We start from the raw sequence: 27,277 nt of genomic DNA on the forward strand, positions 1-27,277 counted from the left end.
GAGGTACATCAGCAAGTGCCAGTTATCATGTCCTTGTCAGCCAGAGGATGTCAGATAAATAAGGAGCTTTCACCTGTGCAGTATGGTGCTTCTCAGACAGTGTGGGACAGGTAATTAGAAACATCTTGGTTTTTCCTTCCTTCGTGTGTGAGGAAACGCCCCCGGTTAGCCTGTGATTTTAGGCTCTCTCTGTGTTGTGGCAGGAAGGGGTTTGCCGATGGTATTGCTCCCGTCAGCTTGGAATAGAGTTACGGCACCTCCTTCCGTGGCGTGAAGTGCCCGTGTCTGTGCGCTGCAGGCTCATTAAAGTTGGTACCCAGCCAGAGCAGTTTGCTTTTCTGTAATGGCTTTTATGGTGTTGTCTCGTGGAGCTAGGTCTGTCTGAAGACAGCCAGAGTTTAGAGCAGTTAAAGCTTCTGATGGAGATTACCATAATTACAAGTGATCAACATTCAGTGCTTTCTCCCCTCCACCCTCCCTCCCAGCGCAGCTTGTCTCAGGTCAGGCTGCAGAGAGGCTGCTTGGAGAAAGTGCCTTCCTGGTGACAGCCATGCTCAGACACTGTGCCCAAAGGGTGACATCATTGCCTACCTGCAAGACCATCAGGTTTAGGTTATTGCTGTATTTCCATTCAAGGCAACTGAATTGGCACTTTGCTTAACAGTGCTATACTGATACGCCTTACCTTCATCTGTTCATATGTGTTTTAATAATAAACTCATAGTTTATGTAATTGTGATTCTTGTTTTAAGTGGCATTCCCCACAGGATTGCTTAAGAATGCACCTACAGAAATCCTCCTTAGTCATTTTCTCTCAGTCACGTCCCTTCCAGCACTTGCTAATGTTTTGAGGTAATAGCCAAAAGTCATGACAGTGAAAAAAGGGTTAAAGGCAAGAAATACAAGTACATCCTGGACAGATGAATCCATTTTTCCACTAATTAATAGTGTGCTTGTAACAATGGAAAGCTATTAAAACATGAAGGTATATTTTGTGAATCACATTTATCAACCACTATACATGCTGAAGTTTCATTATTTATTCTGTATTTTTAACATAGCGTATGGATTTTTTCATTCAAATGTGGAAAGTAGCAACAAAACCCTCTTTTTTTCCCCTCCATTTAAGTATATATTCATGCAAAAACGAAAATGTAATAAGAACAGTACATTCTTATGTCAACAGTAACCTTTAAATGGTGTTCTTTAGATAAAACTGTGAATATTGGAAAAGAAAAAAAGAAAGATAAGTGGTTCCTGTATTCATCTTAGTCCAAAATCTATTCTACCCACTGCTGGTTGCTGGCATTGTTTGATGATATGACAGAGTAACAGAGTATCAGATTATCAGAAAAGGAGATTCCCAATTTAACAGTTACTTGCAGAAATCAAAGTATTTTTTTCTTTATCTTAACATCTCAAAAATAAGTAGCTGTTAATTTCAAATTGTGTAGCCTTCCTGATTTATCATCATATCATGGATGCACTTGGCTGTCTAACATCAGGGAATCCAATAACTCCCATCACATAAGAAGAAAAGAGAAAATCCTATTGGATAATGGTTTGCATTCTCCTCTACAGTGATTTATTTCTGTCACAAGACTTAATTTTATCACGAGGCAGATGCTCCATCTATATCAATGCAGTACATTCCTGCATTCATTTGTTTCACACCAAAATTGTACCTGATCTATTTTCCAATGCAGTTTGGCTTATTTAGTACACGGAGTGATTAGATGGTGTTTAATCACATGTGTAATTTCTAGTCTTCATCATTCTCAAGCATAATAAAGTGAGGCCTATGTAAAGAAGCATAATATTAAATTAAATTGCAGAGAGTAGCAGTTAGAGATGCAGCTGGTGTTAACGTTTCGATCTCTAGCGTGTCACGGCAGAGCATGTCAAGTGGAATAAGCCGAGCTTACTCAGGTGAGCAGGTGATCAGCCCGAGGAGAGTGTGCCAAACTTCGCCTTGCAATTATTTCTCGCAGGCTATAATGAAAAAAATGGTCATCGCACCTTCTCCTTCGGAATCTGCAGCTACTCCAAGTGCAGAAAGCATATCTTGTGTATTTCAATGAGAAATGTGTGTGCTATCAACACTTTCCCCAACCTCTCCGTCTGCCACTTAATACAGATTATACTCTCCTGAATAATCATCTTTATTCGGCAGGGCAGCTGGGGTCAGCAGGTTAGGATCCTCTGCCAAGTGCCGTTACGCCATGGGAGTGGGCTGTGGCTACTTAGCCGCCCTTATCTGTGCTACTGCTGGCCCGGAGAGCTGAGCCACCTCCCTGGGATGTGGAGCAGTCCCAGGGAAGGGCTTTCAGACAGCTTAACTTCTCAATCAGCAGAGGATATATGTGATTCCTGTTTTGACATTCTGCCTGGAGGACCATTTATTGTCAGCTGCTATTGACAAGTGACAGCAGAGCTGTGACTTACAGGAAGTTTATCTTCTTTTCCCTTCTTTTTTTTGCTTCCCTTCCCTTTTTATAAATAAGCCTTGACCAGCTGCCTCCCCCTTTGGTATGGAGCATGGACAAGTGAAGGTAGGAGCAACAGAAAGTTTCCTGAATTTACAATTTCATGGTAGCACTGCAAGGGAATGAATAGATGGGGAAAGAGACTGAGGAAATGACAATTCTCTAAACAGCTGTTGTACGATTCAGCTTCACTACTTCAGTTAATTAATCAGCACCTTGCTGGCAACTCTAAGGGAGATACTCATTAGATTACTGGTAGCAAACAGACAATGCTTTCATATCAAATATGTTCAGCAACATCTAATACAGCGATAACTTCCACAAAAGAGGACAGGGAATACGAAGGCTCATAAAGGTGCTCCCGAAGCAGCATTTAATATCCTGGTACACATGAATTGTTACATACGCTGCTTATTTTGTCACTGTTCTCTGGCCTAAAACACTGTGGACTAACAGCAGCTAACTTTCACAGGTTTGCTAGAGGTGTTTGTCTGAGGTAACATTCCTATAAATATATTTATGTAAGTACTGTGTATGAGTGCCCACCATTCGTTGCTGTGTTTGTGTAGGATTTCAGAGATCATACATTCTAAATGATTCTACTCTAGGTTTTGCTGCAGGATGAAAAATGGACAAACTTAAATCTTTCATGCAAAGATGTCCTGTAGAATGTCAAAATGTGGTTAAGATAAAAAAATTCAGTCGTGAGAGTGCTGAGTCTACGCATTCTCTGAGATTTCCCTCTTTCCTCTTTGGCTTAGCGTCCTACCTACTAAGTTGATAAAAGCATTCATATTTTATGAGGAATAGCACACAGAAAACTTAAACCAATGAAATTACATCTCTACAACTGTAGTATGTTCTATATTTTAGTACAGTCCTAAAATTGCCATTAATGAATGGTAGCTTCAAGTTAAAGACAAAACTGGCTTTAAAAAAAAGTAACAGCCCTGTTAGGACAAAAATTCCCTCCTTCCATGCTGATTTACTGGTAAATTGCAATTCAATGACTGTACTTCCTTTTCTGAGACCTCTTCTCTTGCTTTGTTCACTTTTCTGATTTAACCCTCTTGTAGGTTAGGCAGTAAATTGCAATGGAAATGACAGCTCTTAAGAGACCAAAATATATTTGCTGTCAGATGTTCCACACATGCTCAGTTTTATTTTTCAGTTGACTCTATTGATTTATTAAGAATGATAATAGCCTGCATATCACTTCATATATATAACTGCCACATAAATTTGCAATATTACTGGCATGTAGTCATGTCCATTGTGGAACATGGGGAATGAGTTTAAATGTTTAATGTGGTGGTGTTTGTGGAGTTCAGCACCAGGTGGTTTTAGGGGTTAGGGGTTGTTCTCAGTGTGCCTGAAGCCTTGTGGAGATGCAGGTCGAGGCATAACCTCAGGTAGGACTCACTGATGCAGTTTGTAGGAGCCACCAATGCTCTGGAAAGGGCTCAGAGTTGTATTAAGCAATTTATGTGGACAATTTATCCAGTCTGCCGCCACGTACTGATGTAGACAATTACAGCTCCAGCTCTTTAATGAAACGTACATTATGGTAGAAAGAATATCATAGCTTCTATTATACTCAGGGGAACTATAAAGAGAAATGTCCTTTTTAAAATTAGCTTTACGGCACTGAAGCTTTTATGTATTTACATGCAAGTACACTATTAACCCAAACTACTTCTTTTGAACTCTCAGTGTTGTCAGCTCTTGGGAAGTGACACAGGCTGGTAGAAAAACTTCTTTTATAGCCTACCTTTAAGCATTGCTGGCCTTTCGTGTTAATGAGAGCCTGCTAAAACTTCCACTTTGCTGCAGTCATTCACACGACAGTTGAGAGCAGGATGCTTTCTTAATCCTCCCTAATCTGTAGCAAAAACCTCAGATAAAAAAGGACTTTTTGTCTAATCCGGCTTCTCAGGTATGGTTTACTTCAGATTTGAGCTATAAATATCTTTCTTTACTTTGTTGTTCTGAGAAGTAAACTGTTGAAAATGGGGCACGGATTCATTCTTCAGCAGCCCATTTGAGAAAGAGAGAAAAAACACTTTTAGTTTGGAAAAGACAAAAATAAAGACAAGGCTTGTGGTGTGTGCCCTCCATTTGGTGAATGCATCCTGTCGTAGAGCTGCCTGTTGCCGTATTAACCCCCAGGCAGCCATGGGCATGAGGCACCCAGTGCTGACCACTCTTGAGCATCAGGAAGGTTCAGCCTCTGGTTCCAAAGGTTGAAGACAGTTCCATCTGTACCTGAAGGAATTGTCTCCATAAACCTTTGTTATAACATTTAAAAATACATGTTTGCACAATCACTCTTAATAATGCTTAATTACTAAAAATACAAATAGCACTATGAAATAAAGAGAAGGGGTGGGGGAGGGACTATGCTTGGAATGAAATAAAGTTAACAGCTTTGCTATTGACTTCTGTCAACTCAATATTTCATTTGCATCTTCTTTATCTATAATCCTCCATGTCTCATATATCCTTAAATTACAGTAGTTTTTCAGCAGCAGCCCAATCCAAACAGAAGTGAACTCAACAGATTGTTTTCTTTTGTTGCCTGTAATGATGCCATATGAAATATCTGCTCCACTACAGTCCAGTTTCTTAAGTACTGTTTCTTATCTGAGGATGGAATTTGGAAAGGAGGAGTAGTTAAAAAGTGAAGTAAATGCCAGAGAAATTAATAGGAATTACTTGATATGAGTGGGTATAAAATTAATGGACTGTCTGAAGACTTCCCATTATTCCTGGTTTCTTTTGCAAACTTGAAGGGGAAGAGGGGATTAGAAATGGATATAAGAAAATTGCTGCTCAGAATTTACATGATATCCCAAACCAGACTTCAGCAATGAGATGTAAACAATGTAAACCAGGCTTCAACAATGATTTGTAAATAATTGTTCCCTGGTAGCAGTGTTACGATCATCTCCATATCCAGATGATGATGCCTGTTTAAGGTTATTGCTGAGCTAAAAAAAAAAGTACACTTATATCATCTACCTGGGCATGGCATTTACACATGATTTACCACAAACCCCCCAATTATAGCAATTCCTGGATGTCTTTGTCCAGTCTGAATCAATTTTCCTTTCCTTTGTTTTGGAAATCTACTGAAAAAAACCCCTTCTTTTGAGGAGAAAGTGTCAGAGCCCTGCAAATAGGATAATTCTGAAATCGGTAATGTTTTCCATGTACTTAATGCAGGGGATGGGTAAAGGGTGGATTTTATAATCCCTTGAAACCATGTGTGTATATCATAGATATAAAATGTATATAAAATGGGAGAGAAAAGGTTGAATTTGGATCTATAGTCATTTGGAGTCAGAGAGTAATGATGACAATGTCATACGGTAATGAGGGGCTAATGGGGCTAAACTTCATCAATTAAATCCTTTCTGTTTTATAGATTCATAGATTATAATGCCAGAAGGGAATACTGTGATAATCTAGTCTGACCTCGTCTTACAACATATACTATCAAACATCCCTGAAATAATTCTTGTTTGAACAAGAGCATTTATTTCAGAAATAAAGCATCCAACCTTGATTTTAAATTGCCATGGTTGGAAATACCTGAGAAACCTTGATAAATTGTTGGAATGGTTAATTATATCTGTACGTTAAAGGGGCCCATCTTTTCTCTCCTCTGTTTTTTTTTTCTCTTCCGAAGGACCTGGAGAAGTGGGGTCTTTGTGTGCTGTGGATGTGACTGGCTGTAAGTCACCTGGAAGTTTCCCATCTTCAAATCTGTCAAATCTGATTTCCCTTTATGACAAGGTATCCCACCTAGCTGATCAAGGGAAGCCAATTGATGCAATCTTTTTGGATTTCAGTACAGCTTTTGATACTGTCTCTCACAGGATCCTTCTGGACAAAATGTCCAACACAGCTGAATAAACACATCCTGTGATGGGTGAGCAGCTGGCTCACAGGTCAGGCACAAAGGTTTCTAATCAATGGGGTGACATCAGAGTGGTGACCTGTCACTAGTGGGGTTCTGCAGGGCTTCATCCTTGGCCCTGTGCTCTTCAACATCCTTATAAATAACTTGGCTGTAGGACTGGAAGGGATACTAAGCAAGTTTGCAGATGATACAGAACTGGGAGGAGCTGTCAACTCCCTTAAAGGCGGGGAAGCCCTGCAGAGAGTCCTTAACAAGTTAGAGGACTGAGCAATCACCAACCATATGAATTTCAACAAGGAAGAGTCCTGGATTCTGCACCTGGGATGGGGAAACCCTGGATGTAGGTGCAGACTGGGGAATGAGATGCTGGAAAACAGTGAAGCCGAAAGGGACTTGGGGGTCCTGATCAATGGCAAGTTGAACATGAGTCAGCAGTGCCCTGGCAACCAGGAGGGCCGAGCGTGTCCTGGCGCCATCAGGCACAGCATCACCCGCTGGGCAAGGGAGGGGATTGTCCTGCTCTGCTCTGCACTGGGGCAGCCTCACCTCAAGTCCTGGGGGCAGCTTTGGGCACCACAGTAAAAGAAAGATATTAAGATATTAGAGCGCATCCAAAGGAGGGCAACAAAGATGAAGAAGGGCCTTGAGGTGAAGCTGTATGAGGAGTGGCTGAGGTCAGTTGGCTTTCTCAGCCTGGAGAAGAGGAGACTGAGGAGAGATCTCATTGCAGTTACAGCTTCCTCGTGAGGGGAAGAGAAGGGGCAGACACTGATCTCTTGCCTATGGTGACCAGTGACAGGACCAGAGGTAATGACAGAGCTGTTCAGGGGAGGTTTAGACTTCATATTTGAAAAAGGGTAGTTGGGCACTGGAACAGTCTTCCCAGTAAAGTGGTCACCAAGACTGACAGAGTTCAAGAAGCATTTGGACAACTCTCCCAGGCACATGGTGTGATCTTTGAGGCTGTCCTGTGCAGGGCCAGGAGTTGGACTTTGATGATCCTTGAGGGTCCCTTCCAACTCAGAATATTCTGTGATTCAGATAAGCAGTTCAAGCAGTGGGGAGAATAAGGGGTGAGTTGGAGCTTGCTGAGTTAGGTGGGGGTGTGTGCTTCACCCTGCCTCCCAAGGGCAAGCATAAACTTGGACAGTACAGGGGCACTCCGTATGGGCATCCTTGCAGTGCTCTGCAGCATGAGGGATGTGGGATTTCCCCATTGGCTGCCTGGAGCAGCTCAACATCCTGTACAGTTTTAGTATCCCAAGCCTTCCTGAGTGTTCTTGTGCCATGGTAGGGAGCTACTCTAGTTCAGGCACACCTTTTATTTGAGAACATCAACTCTCCCTGCATATTGGGATGTGTTGTTATCAACTAAGTAACAGCCAAGGAGTTGTTCCTTGGTGTGAAGGACACAATTTGCATCCTGGGACATACTTACGCTTTATGGGCTTGCCAGTGATTGTTATAGGGGTAAAATTCTCTTGGAGCAGATACTGTTCAGAGTTGCTTTACTTGACTGTCTCTCTCTCTCTTGCCATACTGTCTGTCTCTGCTTCTCTCCTTTGAGAACCAGTTTTACATTAGGATATGGAGCAGGGATGAAGTGGAGAGATGCCTCCTGAGTCCAGAGGGACTTAGCTGCCTTTGCAGCTTCATTCTTAACCCAGTCACTTCCTCACGTTCACCTGCTTGCACTTTCTCACAATAGTTTCTCTGCCAAAAGGCATCCTTTGGATGTGGCTGGGATACACTGAACACTCCATAGTAGTTAGCTGGGAGCACTGAGAATAAAAGGAAAGGGCAAACTAACTCCATATCATGCTCATCCCTGTCCTCAACTCAGCTGCTTCTGTCAGTTGCCTCTTTGGAGGGAGAAGGAAGGAGATGTGTTCCTGAGTCCTGTTGGAAGTGGAGAAGGACATGTCAGTGCAAGGGGTAAATCATGGATGTAGCAAAACTTTGTCCTCCATCGTAAGGCTTTCTCTACAGCCCAGCCCTGCCTGAGCTGACCCAGCCCCATCACGTTTCTGCTCTGGAAATGCAGTGCCCATTTAAGAAGTACTCATCTAGAAAATGGAAGTAGAAAGATCTTCTGAGAGACCCAGAAGAAAAATTACTTCAGTTAGTAATTAATGGTATTTGCACATGTCTAGTGTTTTAATATCATGCAAGATTTTGCAGGCACTAGAAAGTCCTGAGCTACTGATCTGGGTGTCTTACAAAGGAAGGACATAAAAATAACTGGAGTCAAACACGGGAATGTAAGATGCTGGAATGGAAAATCTGGCTCTCCAGTTCACGTAACACATTTCTTACCTTCCTAGATGTTCGTGTGGTTCATCCCAATGTCTCTTCATGTTCTGCACACTTTCTGCAAGTAGAAAATGTTTTGTATTGAAACGAGTATTTTTCCTGTAGTTTTGTGAAAAATTATTTTTACTTTTCCAGTTGGGGTAATCCGAAATCCATTTAATTAGCAGGCCTATTGCATTGTGAGTGTACTCTCTGTGGGATTGAAATTCTCCATTTCATGCAGTGAGAAATAAAGACCCTCTGGTGGTAGGAGACGCTTAGTTCAGTCCCAAAAGGGCTGTCCCATCAGACCCATCAGGCTATCATTTCACTTTTCCTGAGAACTTAAATTCTAAGGGAATGAGGATTGCTTCTGGCCAGGACTTACGGCAACCCTTAAAACTGGTCAAATGAAGATTTTCAGTTTACCTTATTAGGGAAATGAATATTTATGCTTTTTCTGTAAGCTGAAAAGCCCTGAGTATCTCAGGAGGAGTTTATGGTCTTTCATCATCTTCATTGATCAGGATCAACATTAATCAGGTAAATTAATCTGAAAATGCCTTTGCCTTTCACCATCACAAAGCAGAACTCCTCCTATCCTGTCCTCCAGCATTTTCATCAGATTTTTTTAGCTGAGAACAGAAGTTAAAGAATACAGAAGTGCCAGGCATCCACAGCTCCCAGGAGAGACTGCTTCTGCAGCAAATATTTCCCAAAGAGATTCCCATGTCAGTGGTACCTACAGAGCTCTAAAGAGTCAGTATCACCAAAAGACTGGCCTGTGAACCTCCACTCTTCCTGAAATACCTGTTGCTGCTCCTTAGTTGGAGCTCTGTCTCCAGAGAGGCCAGCTGTGCTCCTGCTGCTCTGAATGGGCAGATAAATTGGGTTCTTGAAGGCAGATGGCAGTTTCTTATGGATAATGTAGTATTCCAGTAATTACTATAGGAAAATGTTGTAACCTAATGTGTATTAATTCTGCTACTATAATATAAAATGTATTAATGTTGTGGCAGTACTATTCTGTTTAATGGTTGCATTAATACATACTCTGTGGGTATTACGGTACAATTGCATTTATATTGCATACTTTACCAGAATATTTACGATAGCATTACTTAAAAAATTCTGGACAAAGTTGCCTGATTTCATGGGTGGGTCCTACCACAAATAGTAGATTTCATGGCTTGTTATAGATTATTAGGAAAGTCATATGTGGGAATCATTAGTATAGCTTAAGTAGTTATCAATACAAATTTTATGAACAATAAAACCAAACACCAGTCTCTCAGCAGTAAAGCTATTTAGGATACATAATACAGCATTTGTATTGAAGTTTCTGGCCACTTTTTTTTCCCTATGTATCAAGTTCAGTTGGTTGTGAGAGTACTCAGGTGCTGAAAACTAGACTGGGTAGCATATGTTTCATGAGGACCCAGGCAGGATTGCACAAGTACTTTCTTGCCAACAAAATCAGATCAAAACATGAAAAAAAAGTTATGTCCAAAGATACCATTATAAATGTTCGTTTATTTATTTTAACCCATTGTTACTGCATTGTACTCCCTTCCATATGCTGTAGGTAAAGTATATTGTTATAGCTCTCTGCCCAACTCTTGGGGAAATAAAGCAACCCCAGGCTTCTCAAATATTAGGATCTTTGGTATGATTTGTCACATGCCAAATCATGTGATTTGAGTTCTTCAGCCATGAAGATATCCATTATATAGACTCCTGGGTGTCGTTCCCTGCCAGGAGCCACTCCAGACAGGAGCTGTACTTAGGGACCAGTCCAGCTGGCAGTACAGGGAGGCTCCACTTTGCTTACTCACGGTTTCAGAGACATAAAATGCACTGCCCTGGGAGGAAACAAATCCAACCCTAATTCTTATTGCTCTTTTCTGATCTCTGTTTTACTGTTATCTAGAACTATATTGCACATTTTAGGCTGTAACACTGGCAGGATCTGTTTAAAGACAATTCAAATGCAAAATTTAAGGTTGCATGGGAGTATAATTTTATATGATTTACTGTCTGGCTTTTGCCAAGCACTCCACTGTCACCAGCATAACATTTGGTAAATAACTGAATTTAAGAAGTGTGCTAACCACAAGGTATTATCCACGCCAGTCTTTTTTTCTTTATCTGCTTTGAACAAGCTGTTTCATATATTGAAAATTTGTTAACGAACAGAATAAGGCTTACACAAAAGGGCTTAGCATTTAACATTTTCACACACTATTGAATTGTTAAACTTCAAAGATTTTTTCCTTCTGATTGCTAAGCCTTAATTAAAGCAGATTGCAAAAGAGTAAGTATACAGTGAGAGATTTGCAGGAGATATTTGGAATCAGAAAATCTCAGCAATGGTTTAGCTACATTTTCTTCTGACCTCTGAGCACGGAATTTACCCCAGCTGAGGCTCTGAGAGTAAATCCTGACAGCATTAAAGTCGGTAGCAAATTCACTCAATCTCTGGAAAATAGGTCCTACAATTACAGATTTAAGAAGCTCAATCTACTTACTTTGTCCAAGAGGAGGATGTGAGATGATGTGATGATGGTCTACAAGGTATTACCTGAAGACGATACCTTCGATAGCAGATAGCTCCTTAATCGAGGCGAAAAAGGCAAGCTGAGATGCCAGGGTTGAAAGATGATCCCAACAAATTCAGAGGAGAAATTGGCCACTCTTCCTCAGGAGTCAGATCCCAAACTTCTGTGACAATGAGTTGCTTGGGAGGGGAATGAGTTCCCTGCTGGGAACTTTTAAGTCAGATTACAACTTCAGAGCCTTCTTTCCCCCAGGGGGCGGACGACCGTGCTGCGATCCTGGTGCCAGGACCTATGGAAAGTCTCTGCACTAAGTGCAATCAGAAATTTGCTACCAAGGAGTTTTATCAGTTTTAGCCTTGCTTCCAGCCACATCCACTCTCACCCAGTCAGTGCCATTCCCATCAGCTGCGCCATGGACATGTGGGTATATGTGGCACATGCAAGTGACAACAGAGGTGACAGGCAGTAGCTAGAAAAGCAGACTTAAAAAGCATGTGGGGGAGACCAACCTATGCTAGGCTGCCCAAAGCTTGATAGTCCCAAAACCTGCCTGTTATCAGGGGCCTGCAGATAGCAGTTACTACACATCAGTGAGTGACACATCACTTATGAAAAAACAAAATTAGAATTTCCTCCAGAATTAGAATTTCCTCCCCAAAGTCTGCTTGGATGGGGTGGGAATTAGTGCTTTCCAGCCAGTCCCTCACCAATCCTTCCCTGCTGAGAAGCATGGCATCTGCCCTGTGCCCCACAGGGAACTGGGGGCAGGCTTCCCATGCTGTGTCTCCCATATTACCTGGGACTTGATGTGGCTTACCAGGACTGCAGACAAAATGGAGTGAGGGGAAGTTATCCTGGCATATGACCTCATTTGCAGTAAAAAATGGTTTTCTGTAATAACACAGGTTATTATTCAGAAGATAGAGTGGAAGGAGGATTAAGATTCAGTCATAATTGCATGTTTGTATGTACTGTACACAGAGGATGAGGTACCTGAATTACATATCCCCAAAGGCTCCCTGACAAACACTCTGTGACAGCCTTCAATAGAAAAATCCCCAAACCCAGTGCCTTTTAAACCTGCCATTAAAAAAACCAATCCTATAAGCACTATTTTGTTAAAAATAGTTCTGGGGTATTTCATCCAGCCATATTTTCTCAGATCTTGCAGGTCTTTACAAAGGGCTTTAGTTATGAGAATTTAGGTAAAAAAAAGTCATTGTATTTAAAGACTAACTGATGGGGATAGCTATAAGGAAAACTATTGCAAATACCCCTTTTTTTTCCTTATCCAAGCTCTATTCATCTCATGTAAATGTTTCAGAAGCAGTTTTCTTCTGCCTTAAGGCATTTCAATTAATGCTTAGATACATGCTGGTAAAAGCTTTACCTTATGGTTTTGTACTCTGAATTCCCTAATATTCAGCAGCAGGTTTAGGACATCAATAGGTAGCAATGATTAACACGAAAAAGCGAATGAAATCTTTTTTCTCTTGAGAGACTTCACATTTTCCATGTTGTTTTAGGAACACTTTGCTCCCTCCTTGCTGTCAGATATAGGCCTCTGTTACAGGGGCTCAATAGGGATTCCCACAGGCACATTCGCGCTGCAGCCTGACAGTGATCATGGCAAAAAAAAAAATCTACATTTTGATTATCATTAAAACTTGATTATCACAAGAACAAGTTTGTTCTTAACTTACTGTGATGCACCAAGGTGTTCCAACAGTGTTTGCAATATGCAGCAGTATTTAGAAAGCAACTGTGATACCTGGTGAGTGGAGTTTGCAGCTGACAGCACTGACCTGACAAATGTGAGGTAGTTTAAATAGACTTTTACTTATTCCAATTATTCAGTGGTAAAACTATACAATTAGTTGTAAATCCCTGGGATTACTCCCTTCCTTCTCTAAAAAGGAACAAAACTACTTTTCATGGCCATGGAGGTTTCTGCTGTTTGTTTTAACACTTCAAAGATCACTTTAAAATGACGTGACATGCTTTGATGGTTTTCATATGATATTAAAAGTTGGTTATATCATTGATTCTTTTTCTTATCTTAAGAGTAATAGTTACCCAGTTTGCATTTGTGGAGCCAAGTCTGTTCTAGTTGATTGTTGATTGGAGAAGATGCTTTTGCATGTGCAACATGGTGGAGTTTAAATGATGTGTTTACAGGTAGCAGGAGAATTTTCTCTAATGCTTTTGTAATATTGCAGTATTACTGTAGCAATACCACAGTATATTTATGAAATACTGAGATTTTCACGTAGATTTTTCCAATAATACCGGGGTTAGTCTTTCCCACAAGCCAGCCAGTAGATTGACAAACACTTCTGAGTGTGGGACAAATTGAAAAGGTTGATGCTATTTAAAAGCAGGTAAAAGAGAAAAACCCGAAAAGTAGGTAAAAGAGAAAAACCCGAAGCCCAAGCAGACATAGGTTAATGATTTTCTGCAGTGGTTTCACAGCCTCTCAGTGTTCTCCAGTTGTCTTTCCTGCTTTTCAGTCTAGTGTGCTACTTCTAGTCTGAGATTGATATTACTGATTTGCATGTGGTATTATTTTGATAACATACACAAATATACCACATTGCTGATCTGGAAAGAGAGGAAGAAAAATGAAACCTATGATAGAGGACGTGATGTGAACCTAGGGAAAATATCTAGATTGTATCTTGCCCTCATGATTTAAGCACATAGTGAACTAGTCCTCCTGAAGTAAATACGTACATTATGAACAGAAGTCCATGTAATTTAGGTTCCTAATCCCTAATTAATTAGATTCCTAATTCAGATCTACCTCTGTGCAGGCTTTCAAAGACATCTACTCCTTGTTGATTACAGAGAAAATTTCCACCTTCATCTCCAAAAACATGATGGAGTGGGTTGAGCAATAGTGGTGAAGAAAGCCTGGAAACTGGAGTGACTCGGAACAGTGGGATGAAATTTGATTTAAAATATGGAACATAGCAATTATGCAGAACTGTCTGTGTGTATGAGTTTATGATGGAAAGGGGAGACTTTTCCGAAACACCAGAAAGAAGAAAAAGAAAGGGAGCTTTTCCACCCTCTGGTTGCACAAGACTGTTCATAACCATCGCTCATACACACTCCCTTCAGTTTAGCTACTACTTGATAATTTTATTGTGATGCCTGTTTTCAGTGGAACTTTTACAACTTAGTGAGTTGTTCTGTGACCATTGGGAGTTTAAAGGCAGAAATCTTTCCCAAAAAATGTCTGTACTTGAGTTCTGCAGAACAGCAGTGGCTTCAAAACTGAACTTCAAAAGCCTGATTCCTGCCTGGATTCCCGGTTTGTTTGCAATCCAGTTAGCTCATCAAAAATGTGCAACATTTTGTCTTGCCTAAGTTGCAGCAGCTATATAAATATCAAACCGTTATTCTGGGTAATCAAACAATGGGAAATTTCTTTATACTGTGTTATTGTTAGTTAATTTGCATCCAGAAGTACTTCAAATATATATGCAAACATACAGTAATCATGTTTTAAAGGTGAATGTGGGAAGAGCAGAGCTTGTAAGAGTAGCCATGTAGATACAGAAACCATTAATGTTTCCGATGCCCTGTGGTAGGAAGAAATATATTAAAAATTGATTTTTGGTTTCTGCTTTTTTCTTGGTACCATTTACAATAAAGGATATAGCAGAAAGTAGCCTTTAAATTGATATTTCAAAGCTTTTTATGTTGGGGATATGTTTTTCTGTATTGTTAATGGGTTTATATAGCAGAGTAAAAAGGTCAGCTGCTGAATATGACGGTTTTATTCTTCTGTTAAAAAAAAGAGATGAGTTTAGCATTCATGAATTATTTAAATATCAACCAAAATATTTGGCACGCTGCTACAGTAAGTGGTATTTTTAAAACAGGGCTCAGAGGAGTGTGCTGTCCTTTGAATGTAACATGAATGCTGCGCAGGAGGGTGGATAACATTAACTCTCTCTCACCTTGTAACAAGGTGTTGCTTGCTCCTGCATCTGCACACTGTGCAGTGAGTGATGAGACATGTATTTATGGGACTTTCACCGCCGTGATTCAGTCTTTACCTGTTTACACTTTTATAATTGAAGAGGCTCTCTTCATCCAAGAAAAGTGAACTCTAATGTGTTTCATAGCCTCTCCTGGTTCATAGCCACACTGTATTGAGCAAGCAGCCCTGTCAGATTGTTTTCTTTTAAAAAGATGCTTTGGAAAATAGCAGTGCTTCCCAGCTTTCAGGTACATCTGAAACATGACTCTGAGAAACCACAGCAGTATGGAGTTGCTCTAGACACATTCTCATTAATCAAATCCTAACTCTAACACTTTTTAAAAATAACTTTTGCAAATAACATGCATTTTTTGAATGATTTCATAAAAGTAGTGTTGTCAGGTGGTAAGATTTACAGTGTTTTGTTCTAATTCAGCAGAACTCTTCAGGGATATCATTCTGGGTTTTTTTCTGTTACAAGTATTTTTTAAACCTTCAATACAGTCATGTTTTGAAGTGCTAATTGCCAAACCTCCTAAAGTGTATAAAGAATGACATTTCATACAGCGTCATTGATCATATTTTTAGGGAGGCCATTGATGGATTAATAAACCGCTGTAACCTTCTGTGCAAAAAACCCGTTGATAATAGTTGGACTGTAATCTAAAAAGCCTACTGCTAAATGAATTAAAGTGGCAGCAGTAACTGAAAAACTGAATAATTACAATATCCTGAAGACGAAACCCTAGTGTGAAAGTTTACCTTCCCAGTTAAAGCTCTTTGCAAAGAGCTGCTCATGGAGGTTAGGAGCATGTTGTCCTCTGGTGGTTGCCACTGCTTGGCTTGCCAGTGGGGAAGTCAGGACGGGTGGCAGTGGGACTGGGAAGTCCATTCAACCTGGAAAGAGCCTTTCTACAAATATTTATTGAAATTTTTCTGATTGATGCCATTCAGTGCACTGTGGCAAAATGTTTAGCGCCTTTTTAAAGTTGGCACAGCAGCTGAAATACAAGAAAAGTGGAAATTTACATGATAGGCAAAATAATGTAAGAAAAGTAATCAGTGATTTAAAATCAGACACCAAACATAAAGGTGTCGCTTAGCACTCGTTTATATTTTTGCAAACTTAAACTCTTGTTCCATGACGTTTGATTACCACATAACCAGATGGATTCATTTTAACATATTTAATCATGATGAAAATAATTGATTCTTATTTACATTTTTATCTAATTAAGTCAGATAGCAGGTTGAAGACAGAGAGAGAGAGGATTATGATACAGTCTTCTACATGTAGGCTAGTGTTGAGTCAACTTTCTCATCAAGCCATAACCTGCTAGGACATTCCTACCCCCTTTTATCTCCCTGCTTATCAGCTATGCAAGGAGTATTTCTGGAAGGGGTTTCGAGCCTTTGTTCTCACAAAGGACATACAGGACTTGGTGGGTTGTCTCTGAGATGTTGTATCCCTGTATTAAAGGCCTCAAACTTCAAGCCTTCCCATGACAGTTCTGCATCTGCCTTATTTTTCACATCTATTTTTCATGTTTTTAGAACGCAATATTATGCTGTAGAGTGGTATTGCTAATGTAATTCAGTATCAGCACATGACATAGAATCAGAAAAATAACTGTCTGGACCCTTTATATATATTTATATTTATATTTATAAACACAAACATATTTATGTACACATGTGCATATACATATTAATGTATATATCTGTGTAGAGAAAGGTTTTGCATTCTAGTCCCACCCTGTGGTACCATCATACCTCTCTATCTACCATGTACACATAAGTTCTGTTTTACAATGTGCTGGGGGAAAGGGCCAGACCTGGCCAGTACCAGTCTCCTCCTATACTGGTCTCCATATCGCTGCTGTCCTGTGTCCTGCCATGCAAGATTTTGGAGTGGCTGGGGTGAACAGGAGTCAGCAGGATACAGCCTGCAGGTGACCCTGTCATGGATGATGGTGCTGACCCAGTGGTGAATGCATGTAGTGACTTCAGATGCACAGCATCCGTTTTCAGACTGGGACTTCCCTGTGAAAGGAGGGACACAGGGCAAACTGTGAATTTTAAAACCCTTTCTTTTATTGTAATTGATGTTTCCATCTTACTCTTCCGTTCTTCTAAGTTATGACATTGTGTCCAAAACGACATTATGATATTCCCTCAAAATGTCATGGCATGAATGAGTAATTTCTCCTGAGTGAATCCCCAAAGGGACAGTTTGAACTCTCTCTGCTCCTGCTATTGAATCCCATTCAATTAAACGTGGAAATCCACAGTCAGTTAAATATGGAAGAGGAAAGCTTCATGGGATCTTGCCTGAAAGGCAGCTGTTAGCAGTAGGAAAACATTGAAGTCAGCACTCTTTAGTGGTGTTTCTTTTGTAAGACATACATTAAAAGAGCTGAAATCTCTTGAGATGCTTGTGATAAGCACTGATATTAAATACCACGGTCCTATCATGCTTCTTTAAAGGTGAGCTTTATTAATAGAGCACTGTGTCTTTCCATTATGCTTCAGCTGTCTTAATTCTTTGGTTTTTCATGGTTTCTCTCAGGTGCTTTGCTGACTGCTGTGTCCAATATACCTATTTTCTGAAATCAGGGTAGCCATGTCTTGATGCAGAAGCAGCTCTCCCCTTCTTCACTTTTAAAGAAAACACCTTTCACTTGCATGTTAGATGGCTTTGGTTACTTTAGTATCTATTCTGTAATAAAGAATTTGGCGGCTGCTGTTGTTGTTACTAGTACCATCATTGTCATCGTCATCACCATCATTGTCATCCTGGGACCTAGTGGTGGCCAGCTCTACTCCAAGCCCTTTACCTTAAAATTTTTCTGGAAGGCACCTGTGTTTTGCTCCTCTGTGACTGAAGCCTGTACATCTTTTCTTAGCCCTGCTTTATCAAAGCTGGTGTGATATCAGCCAGCCTCCATGAAGAACTTTAATGTGCACAATACTTAAAACAATCCACATTTTCAGACCCTCAGCACACTAAATAGGATAATTTTGGTGCTTGCTTCTGCATTGCTTACCTAGATCTCTGCTCCAAGCGCTGAAGTTCTTTGCACTGTGCTCCAGTTGCTTCCACATGAGTCTTGCAAAGAGCATGTAAAGGCTTGGTTGAGCACCTTGCTCAACTCAAGAGATTAAAATGCTATCAATGGAAGTTATTGGTTCATTGTTCAGCATTTCCATATGTAATCAAGAATAGTTCATGTTTTCAAACAAAACTGAAAACTAATGCTGCCGTTGTTTCATTTGTAGTGTTTTGAAAATCTGTAGTGAATTACATTTCAGCTCAAAAATGCAGTTCACTAAAAGAATAGTATGCTTGGTGGACCATCAGTGCTAGTTTCCAGGTTGTGTTTCTCCATAAACACTTCAAACTTCCATACATTCTGTTCCTCTAAACCATTCCGTGAGGTCTCTGTATCAAATAGATAAGTGTTGGTATTATTATTTCAATAAATTACAATTTATCAAAAACTTTTGCTGGGAGAAACTCTTTTCAGTCTTAGATTTCAGTTTTCCAAGCATAGACTAAAGTGAGGGCCAGTGTTTCAGTTATTCAACTAAACCATCCTTACTTCCCACGGTAGGAAATTAAACAGTGGTGCTTTACATCAAAGGAGCTTGCACTTCCTTTCGCCTAGAGAAGGTGTGTTGGGGAAGGTTGCATTTACATTCAATTAAGGCAGAAATATTGCATGCTTACAGGTGGATATTTTCTTTTTCAACTGCATGGAGTGTACCCAGTTATTGAAATGTATGTGAAATACTACTGTGTAGTGAGAATGCAGTTCTGTTCAACCAAAGAAAAGGGTGCATGAAATTTTAGTATAGACGGTTGGCTTTATCTATAAGGAACATTAAAATGGACATCAAAAAATATAGTAATGTAGTGGGTTTAAAAAAAAAAAACAGCAAGGAGAAGCACATGAATTTGTGTGACAACCAATTTCATGCAAAAACTTTGCAAGAAAAAATTATGTATGTCCAATACTGATAAGACGTTGTGAGTGTATATTTTCAGATGTGGTTCTCTTAGTATTCCACCCATTCACGACAGCACTCCAAGAATAGTAAGCACAGTCACCAGCCTTCTCTCTATGAAAGGGGAATATATATAGGGCATGAAACAAAACTTCAGCATATAGAACTGACACTGCAAAGTTAAGGACCTGACATTGAAAGGAATTTGTAAAATTCCCTTCCCTGGCTCATTGTGGCACTGACAAGCCCTGTCCTGCTGTGTGCCATTTCCGTTTCCAGTGGGGTATGTATTCCTGTGTCTTCGTTCAACACTGCTAGACCTAAAAGCATGAGCTGGTCAGCAGTGAGTAAAAACATATCTATCTGAACAGCCACTGACACTTACTCATTTTAAACTCATTTGTTGGGCACAGTTTATTTAAATTTTAGCAAAAATGCTTTTTATCACGGAGCTTTGAGTTCCCTGCTTGAGATGTGGCTGTTGGCAAAGGGCAGCAGAAATATGAGTCAGGCTCATAGTCGGTGGCATGAAAGAGAGAGAAGCCAGGCCTCAGACCTGTTTCTGATGGCAGCACATCCTGAGCAGCTGCAGTGTGTTTCAGCTGAGCTGTAGCCTGTCGGTATTCAGGGCTTCTTCCAACAGCACCAGTCTGAGAGAAGTCATGGCAAAATATTAGCTCTGCACAGTTGCTGTTTTTGCCCCTGAAATAACAGACTTCTTCTTCCACAAGTTATTTCTCAAATCTTGTAAAGAACAGCCCTTAGTAAAATGCATTTGCATATAGGTAGACAGAGTGGTTTTGAGAAGGGTTTTTCTGAGTGTTTATTTTAGACATAGGCTTACTTATGACATTCTCATGTGACATTCCTGGAGGCTTGATATTTGTGATCTTCACATAGTAATAATGTTCACTGTGGTAGGTAAAATGTTGCTATAATAATTACGCCTTACTGATGTTCGATGACAGGATGTTGTTTCTTTTTGTTTCCAAATAAAATCATGAGGAAAGAAAAGAAGAGCAGTACCCTGCTGCCAGGGAGGGAAGGAGTGCCTGGCATGACATGGGCTGGCTGTGGTGAAGAGGCCAGCCCATGGCTGCTGCTGCTTCACTGAGAATTGATTTGCGTGCTGAATGTGCTGACAAGAGCCTGCCCAAAAAACCTAGGAGTCCCCATTTCTGTGGCAGCAGCAGACCCTATATCTATAAAGCATGCAATATGCAGACAGATGTGGGGATCAGTGACAGCGTCATTCTTTTTATGATCATCATATGTGTAAAAAAAGGCAGGTCAGAAAACTAATTATTTTTCATTTAATGGCTTCCTGATGTTGAGGGTTTATAGGATCACAGAAGCAAAAAGTGTTAAAATCCCATGTACTGAAGCCATCACTTCTTTATGGTCCATCTTTTCATACCATCTCATTCAGAGATGTTGCATACCAGTATATATATTCAGAGCCACTGCTCCCTTCCCCTCACACAAATGGCATTTCATTTTATTGAGATGTAGATAAATGTGCAAGGGGAGAGTATTCTGTTTTTTCAGGCCCGCCCTTAATACTATTAAATAATTGTGTAATTAAAGGCTCCAGCAATTTGCCATCTCTTTTCACATAGAATTACTTCAGATGTCTGGCATACACACTCACCCTGTTGTTCAAAGCCATTACAGTCCATACAGTCAATAATCTGCAGATTAAAAATTCAATAAGTAGACGCATTAAAAATTGCATGGTTCCAATTCAGTCCATACTCCTGATTCAGGCTGCTCAGTGTTGGAAGGTGGTTTCTGAAAAGCAGGAGATGGTGCCACCATTTCAGGATGCCTCAGCTCATGCCTAACCATGTCAAAGCTGCAGAATAAGGGCTTGCTTGCTTGCAAAGGTTGTAGTGAATCTATAGCTACTATATGAATAGAGAACATAATAAATGGGCATTCATGGTGATTTCTCTCCTAAAACCAAGCTCTCCATGTAGCTTGGCTACCAGGGTGTGCCTGAAACAGGCTTCCCAGTCTCCCTCCATCGCAGTTGGGAAGGGGTGTGGCTGAAAGTCTTCCATTCTGAGAATCACACAGTGCACATTATTGATGGAGTCTGATGATAAGTCTTCACAGACTTTTTTTGTTTGTTTGTTGGTTTGTTTGTTTGAATTCAACCTGTTGTTATGGGTTTTGGGGAAGAGAGGTAGAAAGGTTGCAAACTATCATGCTTAATGTTTGTGCTTCCAGTTGTTTGTTGGTGTTTCAAGTCCTGGTTTCTAGTAGGGGATTTTTGTATGAAAGCCCAAACCATCAGTCTTGGAAATGTTGCTTTTCAGTAAGTAGTCCCCACTAGGAAGAGGCCACTGTAATCCAAAATTCACATTTTCCAAATATCTCTGATCTTACTCCTGGTAGGAAAAAAATTTACTACCTTTGTAGTGGTCAAGTTGTTAATGCTGAGCACAGTGAAGGCAGTTTTCCTTTCAGCCAAAATACATGACTAGGAACTAACTAATACACCTTAGCTGCAGTCTGGGGCTCTGTATTGTGTGCAGTCTTTGGGAGAAGTTCTGTAGGCACAGGTTGCTTGGCTCCCTTTAAAGGACATTTAAAGCTGGCAAAATTATCGCTCCCCAAAAACCAGATGACCCTGTTTGTGAAGGACCTCCTATCTTTACTAGGATTCCTATTCTACCCACCGGAACTGTTATTTTCCACAGCTGTATCTATCCCCACCTTTTTCCTCTGATGTGAAAGAAACTTCTTTACTGCACCGATTGTGTCTCCTTTGAATCCCTGTCAGTCTTTGCCTTTTATGCAAGAGATGCCATCAGACTGCATAGCATGCCCAGGAAGATGTAAAGCCCCTGATGGCTGTGCCCAGCACAGGCTTGACTTGACAGCAAAGGTAAAAAAAAACCCCACCACCGAAGCTACCAGATAATATTAGTTTTAATCATGAGTGATGAATGCAAAAATATTTTAGACCTTTACCCACACATGGTATTAAGGGCAGTTTTATCTCTAATTATGCTTAATTAATGCAGTGTAACAGAAATGCTTTATATGTCTCTTTTATCTGTGGTGAAATGTTTACAGGGTGATTTTTTTTTTTTTCCTCTCTGTTGTGGCAAAAGGCAGAAAGACAATGAAACAGGAATTTCCTTCTGGTGCTGGGATGTAAGCCCAGTGACAGAGGAGACTGTGTACTCAGAGGGGCAGGGACCCCCACTACGTGAAACAACAGAGTCCTGTGTGCTTTACCTGTGTGCTGTGTTTCTGTCCTAGCTGTACGTGATGATGAGCAGGTGTGGGGATGCTTGAAAAGTAAATTACATCAATCTAGTATGCATAATACACCCTAAAGTGGGAGAAAAATTTTTATTCAGTGTTGGGAAAGGGATAGGGATGATGAATTTTAGTTCTGGTGGGTTTGCACCTGAGCAAACCTGATCTTCTGGAGGCTAAGAGGAGTTGGATCTGATAAGGATGCACAGTGCTACAGCACGCTGGTGGTCTTGGGTTCCTCTCCCAAGTGCATTTAACCGAGCAGAATTTAGCCTGTTTATCCTGATAATTAGAATCTAGTTTTCTATTTAATATTTACTAATAACACCATGCACTTACAGGGCCTTCCAACCAAGCACTTGACAAACCTTAATGGAATAAGCCTCATAGCACTCTGGGGAGGGAAGTGAATACCATTTTCTTTATTGTGCTGAAAGAGTAAGATGATGTAATTGTACCTCCCTGAGTTTATTTATTTCTTGTCTCCCATTATCTGTCTGATAAAAACCACTAAGTAGCAAAAAAATCTATTGTTTTAGAAATCCTTCTGGTAGTTTAACTATAATCTAAGACTAGTAACCAATTTAGACAGAAGCATAATTAGTGCAAATGTTTCCCATAACTCTCTCTGATGAATGCCATTGCATTGGAAATTCACTTGTAGAACATGCAGCTGAATAGTGAAGAGGTTTTCTCTACAAAAAGTGTGTGAGCAGTGTCTGGGCATGGAAAGAGACTTAACTGGGACTTTCTGGTCTTGAGTGAGACCAGCTGTTGGTGAGAAGTGGCAGAACTGTATCAAGAGTAGGTTGAGTGGGGTACCAAGAGTATAAAAGGTGATGCCACAGGGCCAGGTGAGAGGTGCTGCAGGAGATGGGAGCAGCCCAGACAGATCAGTCATTGGGTAGAAGATGCCAAGGGCACAAAAATGTCATGCTGTGGTTCTGACTGGGAGGATAAGCAGTAATGAGAAGGTTGTGTGAGGTACCAGTCGTCTCTGGCAGGGCACTGTTTGTATAGTCAGCTTTTGGAGGAGTTGAAAGAATTGCTGAAAAAAAAGGTAGGAAGTAACTTGTATGGGTGATGTATACTGCTGATGTGGGTTAGGGCAGACAAAAAACTGCAGGCTTTTCTCCATTGTTAATACATGCTGGGCTATACAGGTTGGATGTACTTACCATACCCCCAAGTCTGTTATCTGCCTATGCAATTACTGGAATTAACACTGTGCTTTATGAAATTACAAAAAAGTATGAGTTGTTTTATATCAAGCTGGGACAGGATTTTATTAGTCCTAATTTGCAGGTAATGCACTAATGGCAGTATTTGTCAGATGGATTTTTGCAGTGTGAAAGCTGGTAGGAACTGTGGGAAAACAATCCAGGGCAATGCTTTGGGGTTGTTCTCATGTTCCAGGCCAGAGTGCCTTCTGATACAGCACAACAGCTGAAATGCATAAGGGAAACACATTTTACTTCTTCTGGCTCTGAACTGCAGCAGCAATTTGGCGAACGAGCCTGACATTCCAATCCTGCTGCATTGTAAATGACCAGGTGTCCCCTCACTTGCCTGCCTAGTTCATTGTCAAAAAGAGGAGCTTCTCACTCTCGGCGAAGTTCATTCTGTGTGACCACATGGTGTGTGATACCTCCCCTTCGATCACCATGATAGCATTTATTTACATTTCTTCTCTGATCAGACAGAGAAGGAAAACTTCTTCATATTGCATATTTTCTTCCTGTCAGTCTGCTCAACAGATAACTGCCAATGCTGGGACACAAGCTGCAGTAGTTTTTGGTTTTGGACACATCCCTGCAACAAACTGGTTAGGTATCTTCTCATTAGAGCTCCTGAGATTTCTCCACAACTCCTGTGCATCAAAAAATAAAAAATAAAAAAAATAATAAAAAAACCTATACATTTGCATTTTAGCAGAAATATCCTCTGTATTTTAAAATATATTTTAAAATATCCACATATGAATGAAATATGAATGAATAAAAGTATTGCAGTAAAACATTACATCAGATAGAAAAATGTATTTTCTCCCTCCCCTCTCCTTTCTTTCTTCTAAAGGACTGCTTTTCCCATCTGCTTCAGATGGGAAAGCCTAGCCAGCATGCTGGACTGTCTTTTAATTAAAGGGATTTTCTGTGGACTGCTGCATTCAAGCTTTAAACTAGAAATGCATATATATATATATGTATATATATGTATGTGTGTGTATGTATATATTTATATAATAGAAATATATCAGTACTCTTAAAAATACCATTATAGAATTGAAAAGAAATCACTATGATCTTCTTTGCAGCCCTTCTTTTTTTATTATTATGATAATGCTACTAATACTAATAGTAACAATAATTACAAGAACAGGAGTAATAACAACTGTTAATCTAGGATAGCCTTTAAAATAGCTCCCCTGCACATTTAAGGATTCTAAATATAATTTATTTCGAGATTTTTATGCCATCATAAGTAATTTTTATTCATTTTAAATACAATTCTAGTTGTATAAATCAGTTTTGTTTAGTATTCACTGTAGATAAGAAAATGTATTTCCAAGGATTGTAAGGTGCAAAAAAATTAGCAGTTCTTAATAGAAACATAAATGTTATCTAGTGGTTTTGATACAAGTAGAAAGTATCAGCAAAAAATCCTAGCCTTGGATTTGTTACCCATTCCAGATAATTCATTACAAGCACTGCCTAATAAATTTAGCAGTTTGAAATTGATTTATGCTGAACCTTTGTAGTATTAACATTCTTGTTTTATAATTACGAGCAAAAGGAGCATAACCTTTTCCTAATATATGGAAAAGAGATGTGATGTTTTTAGAAAAAAAATCACTGATTCTACTTTTCTCACTGCCGTTAGCCTTGCTCTCGGTTCTTCAGCTAATGCTGATGCACAGTGACACATAGTGAAAGCACCAAGACTGCAGCAAAACTGTATGATTCTGTCTCGGTGTTGGGAATACAACATGGTCTTTTGGCACACTCCTTAAATACTGAAGGAGCTTACGGATCCTTGCAGGTTTCTGGGATCTTCAGTAGTACAAAATTAACAAACACCTTCATGCTCTCTGCTTTAAAATGTTGACAGAGACAAATAAGGCTTGATTTTTAAACCACCATGAGCAGCAATGGCTACATGTCTTTGTTTTTAGAACCATTTTCAACATGGTAATTCTCACTGGGAGAAATCAGGTATATTAAGATAGAAGGGTTTTATATTTCATTCTGCCTGTGAAAGCTACCATATACATGCTGTTGTTCTTTGTTGATCTTGATGCTGAAGAAACATAAAAAATTTTTTCCCCTCCCCCTTTGGATTGTTGATATCTCTTTATGCCTTAAATTCCCATTAATATAGTTACAGGGATTGCCACATCAATCCCCAAACAACCTACGTGCAGTTGTGCTGTCTATTTAAGGAGCTGCTTCCTTTCCCAGCTCCATCCAGCCTTTGGTCTGCCAAGGTCTGCACAAGTGCGTAACAGAGCTGCTGTGGACAATCAGGAGTCAAAAGCTGGTCATGAAAAAGTATACTCTATACCATTCTGTCTTAAGCCAAAACAAAAAAAAAAAAAAAAAAAAAAAAAGCTTTTTTTTTAATACTCCTAAGTCCTGAAAATCAGAACACGGGCAAGGTTTTCCTCTTAACAGCAGATGGGCTTTTTTTTTGTCTTTTCTTGGCAAAGTACCACCTCCCCATCCCAAAATTATTGAAAAGCATCCAGTACCAAACAATGAAGTGAGTAGCTTCATAAGAAGAATGGGTTTTGTCTGGATAAAATGTAAGTTGAAAGGAGAGATTTCTGATCAATAACTCTATTTCTACAAAAGGATGACTTTCTATGAATACATTTTTAATAGGCTTTAAAAAAAAACCACCCTGGAGGCACCCATCACGGCAATGGAAAGCAGCTGCAGCTTCCAACTGATGTTAAAAGACATCTTTACCTTGTCTCACCTGGGTGCATATGAGGTCCTGAAAATACCTACAGGTGTCTCATCCTACTCTCCCACATTCCCTCTGCATTTTGGGAGTCCTGCAGAGATAGGTCTATCTGTGTGCCATGCATAAGGGCTGAAATCCAGAAGAGCATTTAATTTAAGCATGCGAATAATCCTACTGAAGTAATTTAAAGTAATCGTATGCTTAAGGTTAAGTGTGTGCTTAAAAGCTTTGCTAGGCTGGGGCATGGCCTGTCCCACTCCCCCACACACCAGAAAATCAGATCTGTTGTCAAGAGATCTACCACATCCAGCAGGATTGCTTCCCATTCCTTCTGAACTTGAATCTTGTCAGCTAATTAATACTGTAGCTATTAGTATTTCATGCCACGTGAAATACCCCAAAATATTGAAGAGAAGGTTCTCAAGAGGTTAAAAAGTGTAAAATGTGAAAGATGTAAGTGAAAATTTCAAATATGACACAAGTGATAAAAATGTAATTAAAGAAATTATTAATGCTAAAACCAAACATGTTTTGTGTTGTGCAAGCATATGCCTGGGATTTGCCTATTACCAAAACTGCAATACACAGAAACAGTGAAAAATCCCTGTACATTACAAAGCTGCTAGAGTGCCAATTTTAAATGCTTTTTTTTTTCCTATCCACATTCAGTATAGTCAGTTTGTTCTAAAGGCCATCCCTTTTCATTTCTAATGTCCTGTGTTCCTTGGTCTTGTTTTTGATTGTGGTTTTTGAGAAAGTAAACGTCCTGGATACAGTT

General features: G+C 39.9%; 1 protein-coding gene across 2 annotated transcripts in view; it reads left to right on the top strand.

Moving 5' to 3' along the window:
* The window catches only part of PPARGC1A (PPARG coactivator 1 alpha), a 368,953-nt gene that overhangs the window by 236,080 nt on the left and 105,596 nt on the right, over window positions 1–27,277 (top strand). The window contains exon 1 of one of the 2 annotated variants that reach the window (XM_017727556.1): window positions 2,267–2,552. The exons of the other annotated variant lie outside the window; for it this stretch is intronic. Within the exon in view, the coding sequence (XP_017583045.1) occupies window positions 2,532–2,552 (21 nt within the window). The 5' untranslated portion in view covers window positions 2,267–2,531. Of the gene's footprint in view, window positions 1–2,266; window positions 2,553–27,277 lie in introns of those variants that run through there. 2 annotated transcript variants of the gene reach the window in all.

This window comes from Corvus brachyrhynchos, unplaced genomic scaffold, assembly GCF_000691975.1.
Source record: "Corvus brachyrhynchos isolate BGI_N302 unplaced genomic scaffold, ASM69197v1 scaffold80, whole genome shotgun sequence".
In the NCBI taxonomy this organism is placed as follows: Eukaryota; Metazoa; Chordata; class Aves; order Passeriformes; family Corvidae; genus Corvus; species Corvus brachyrhynchos.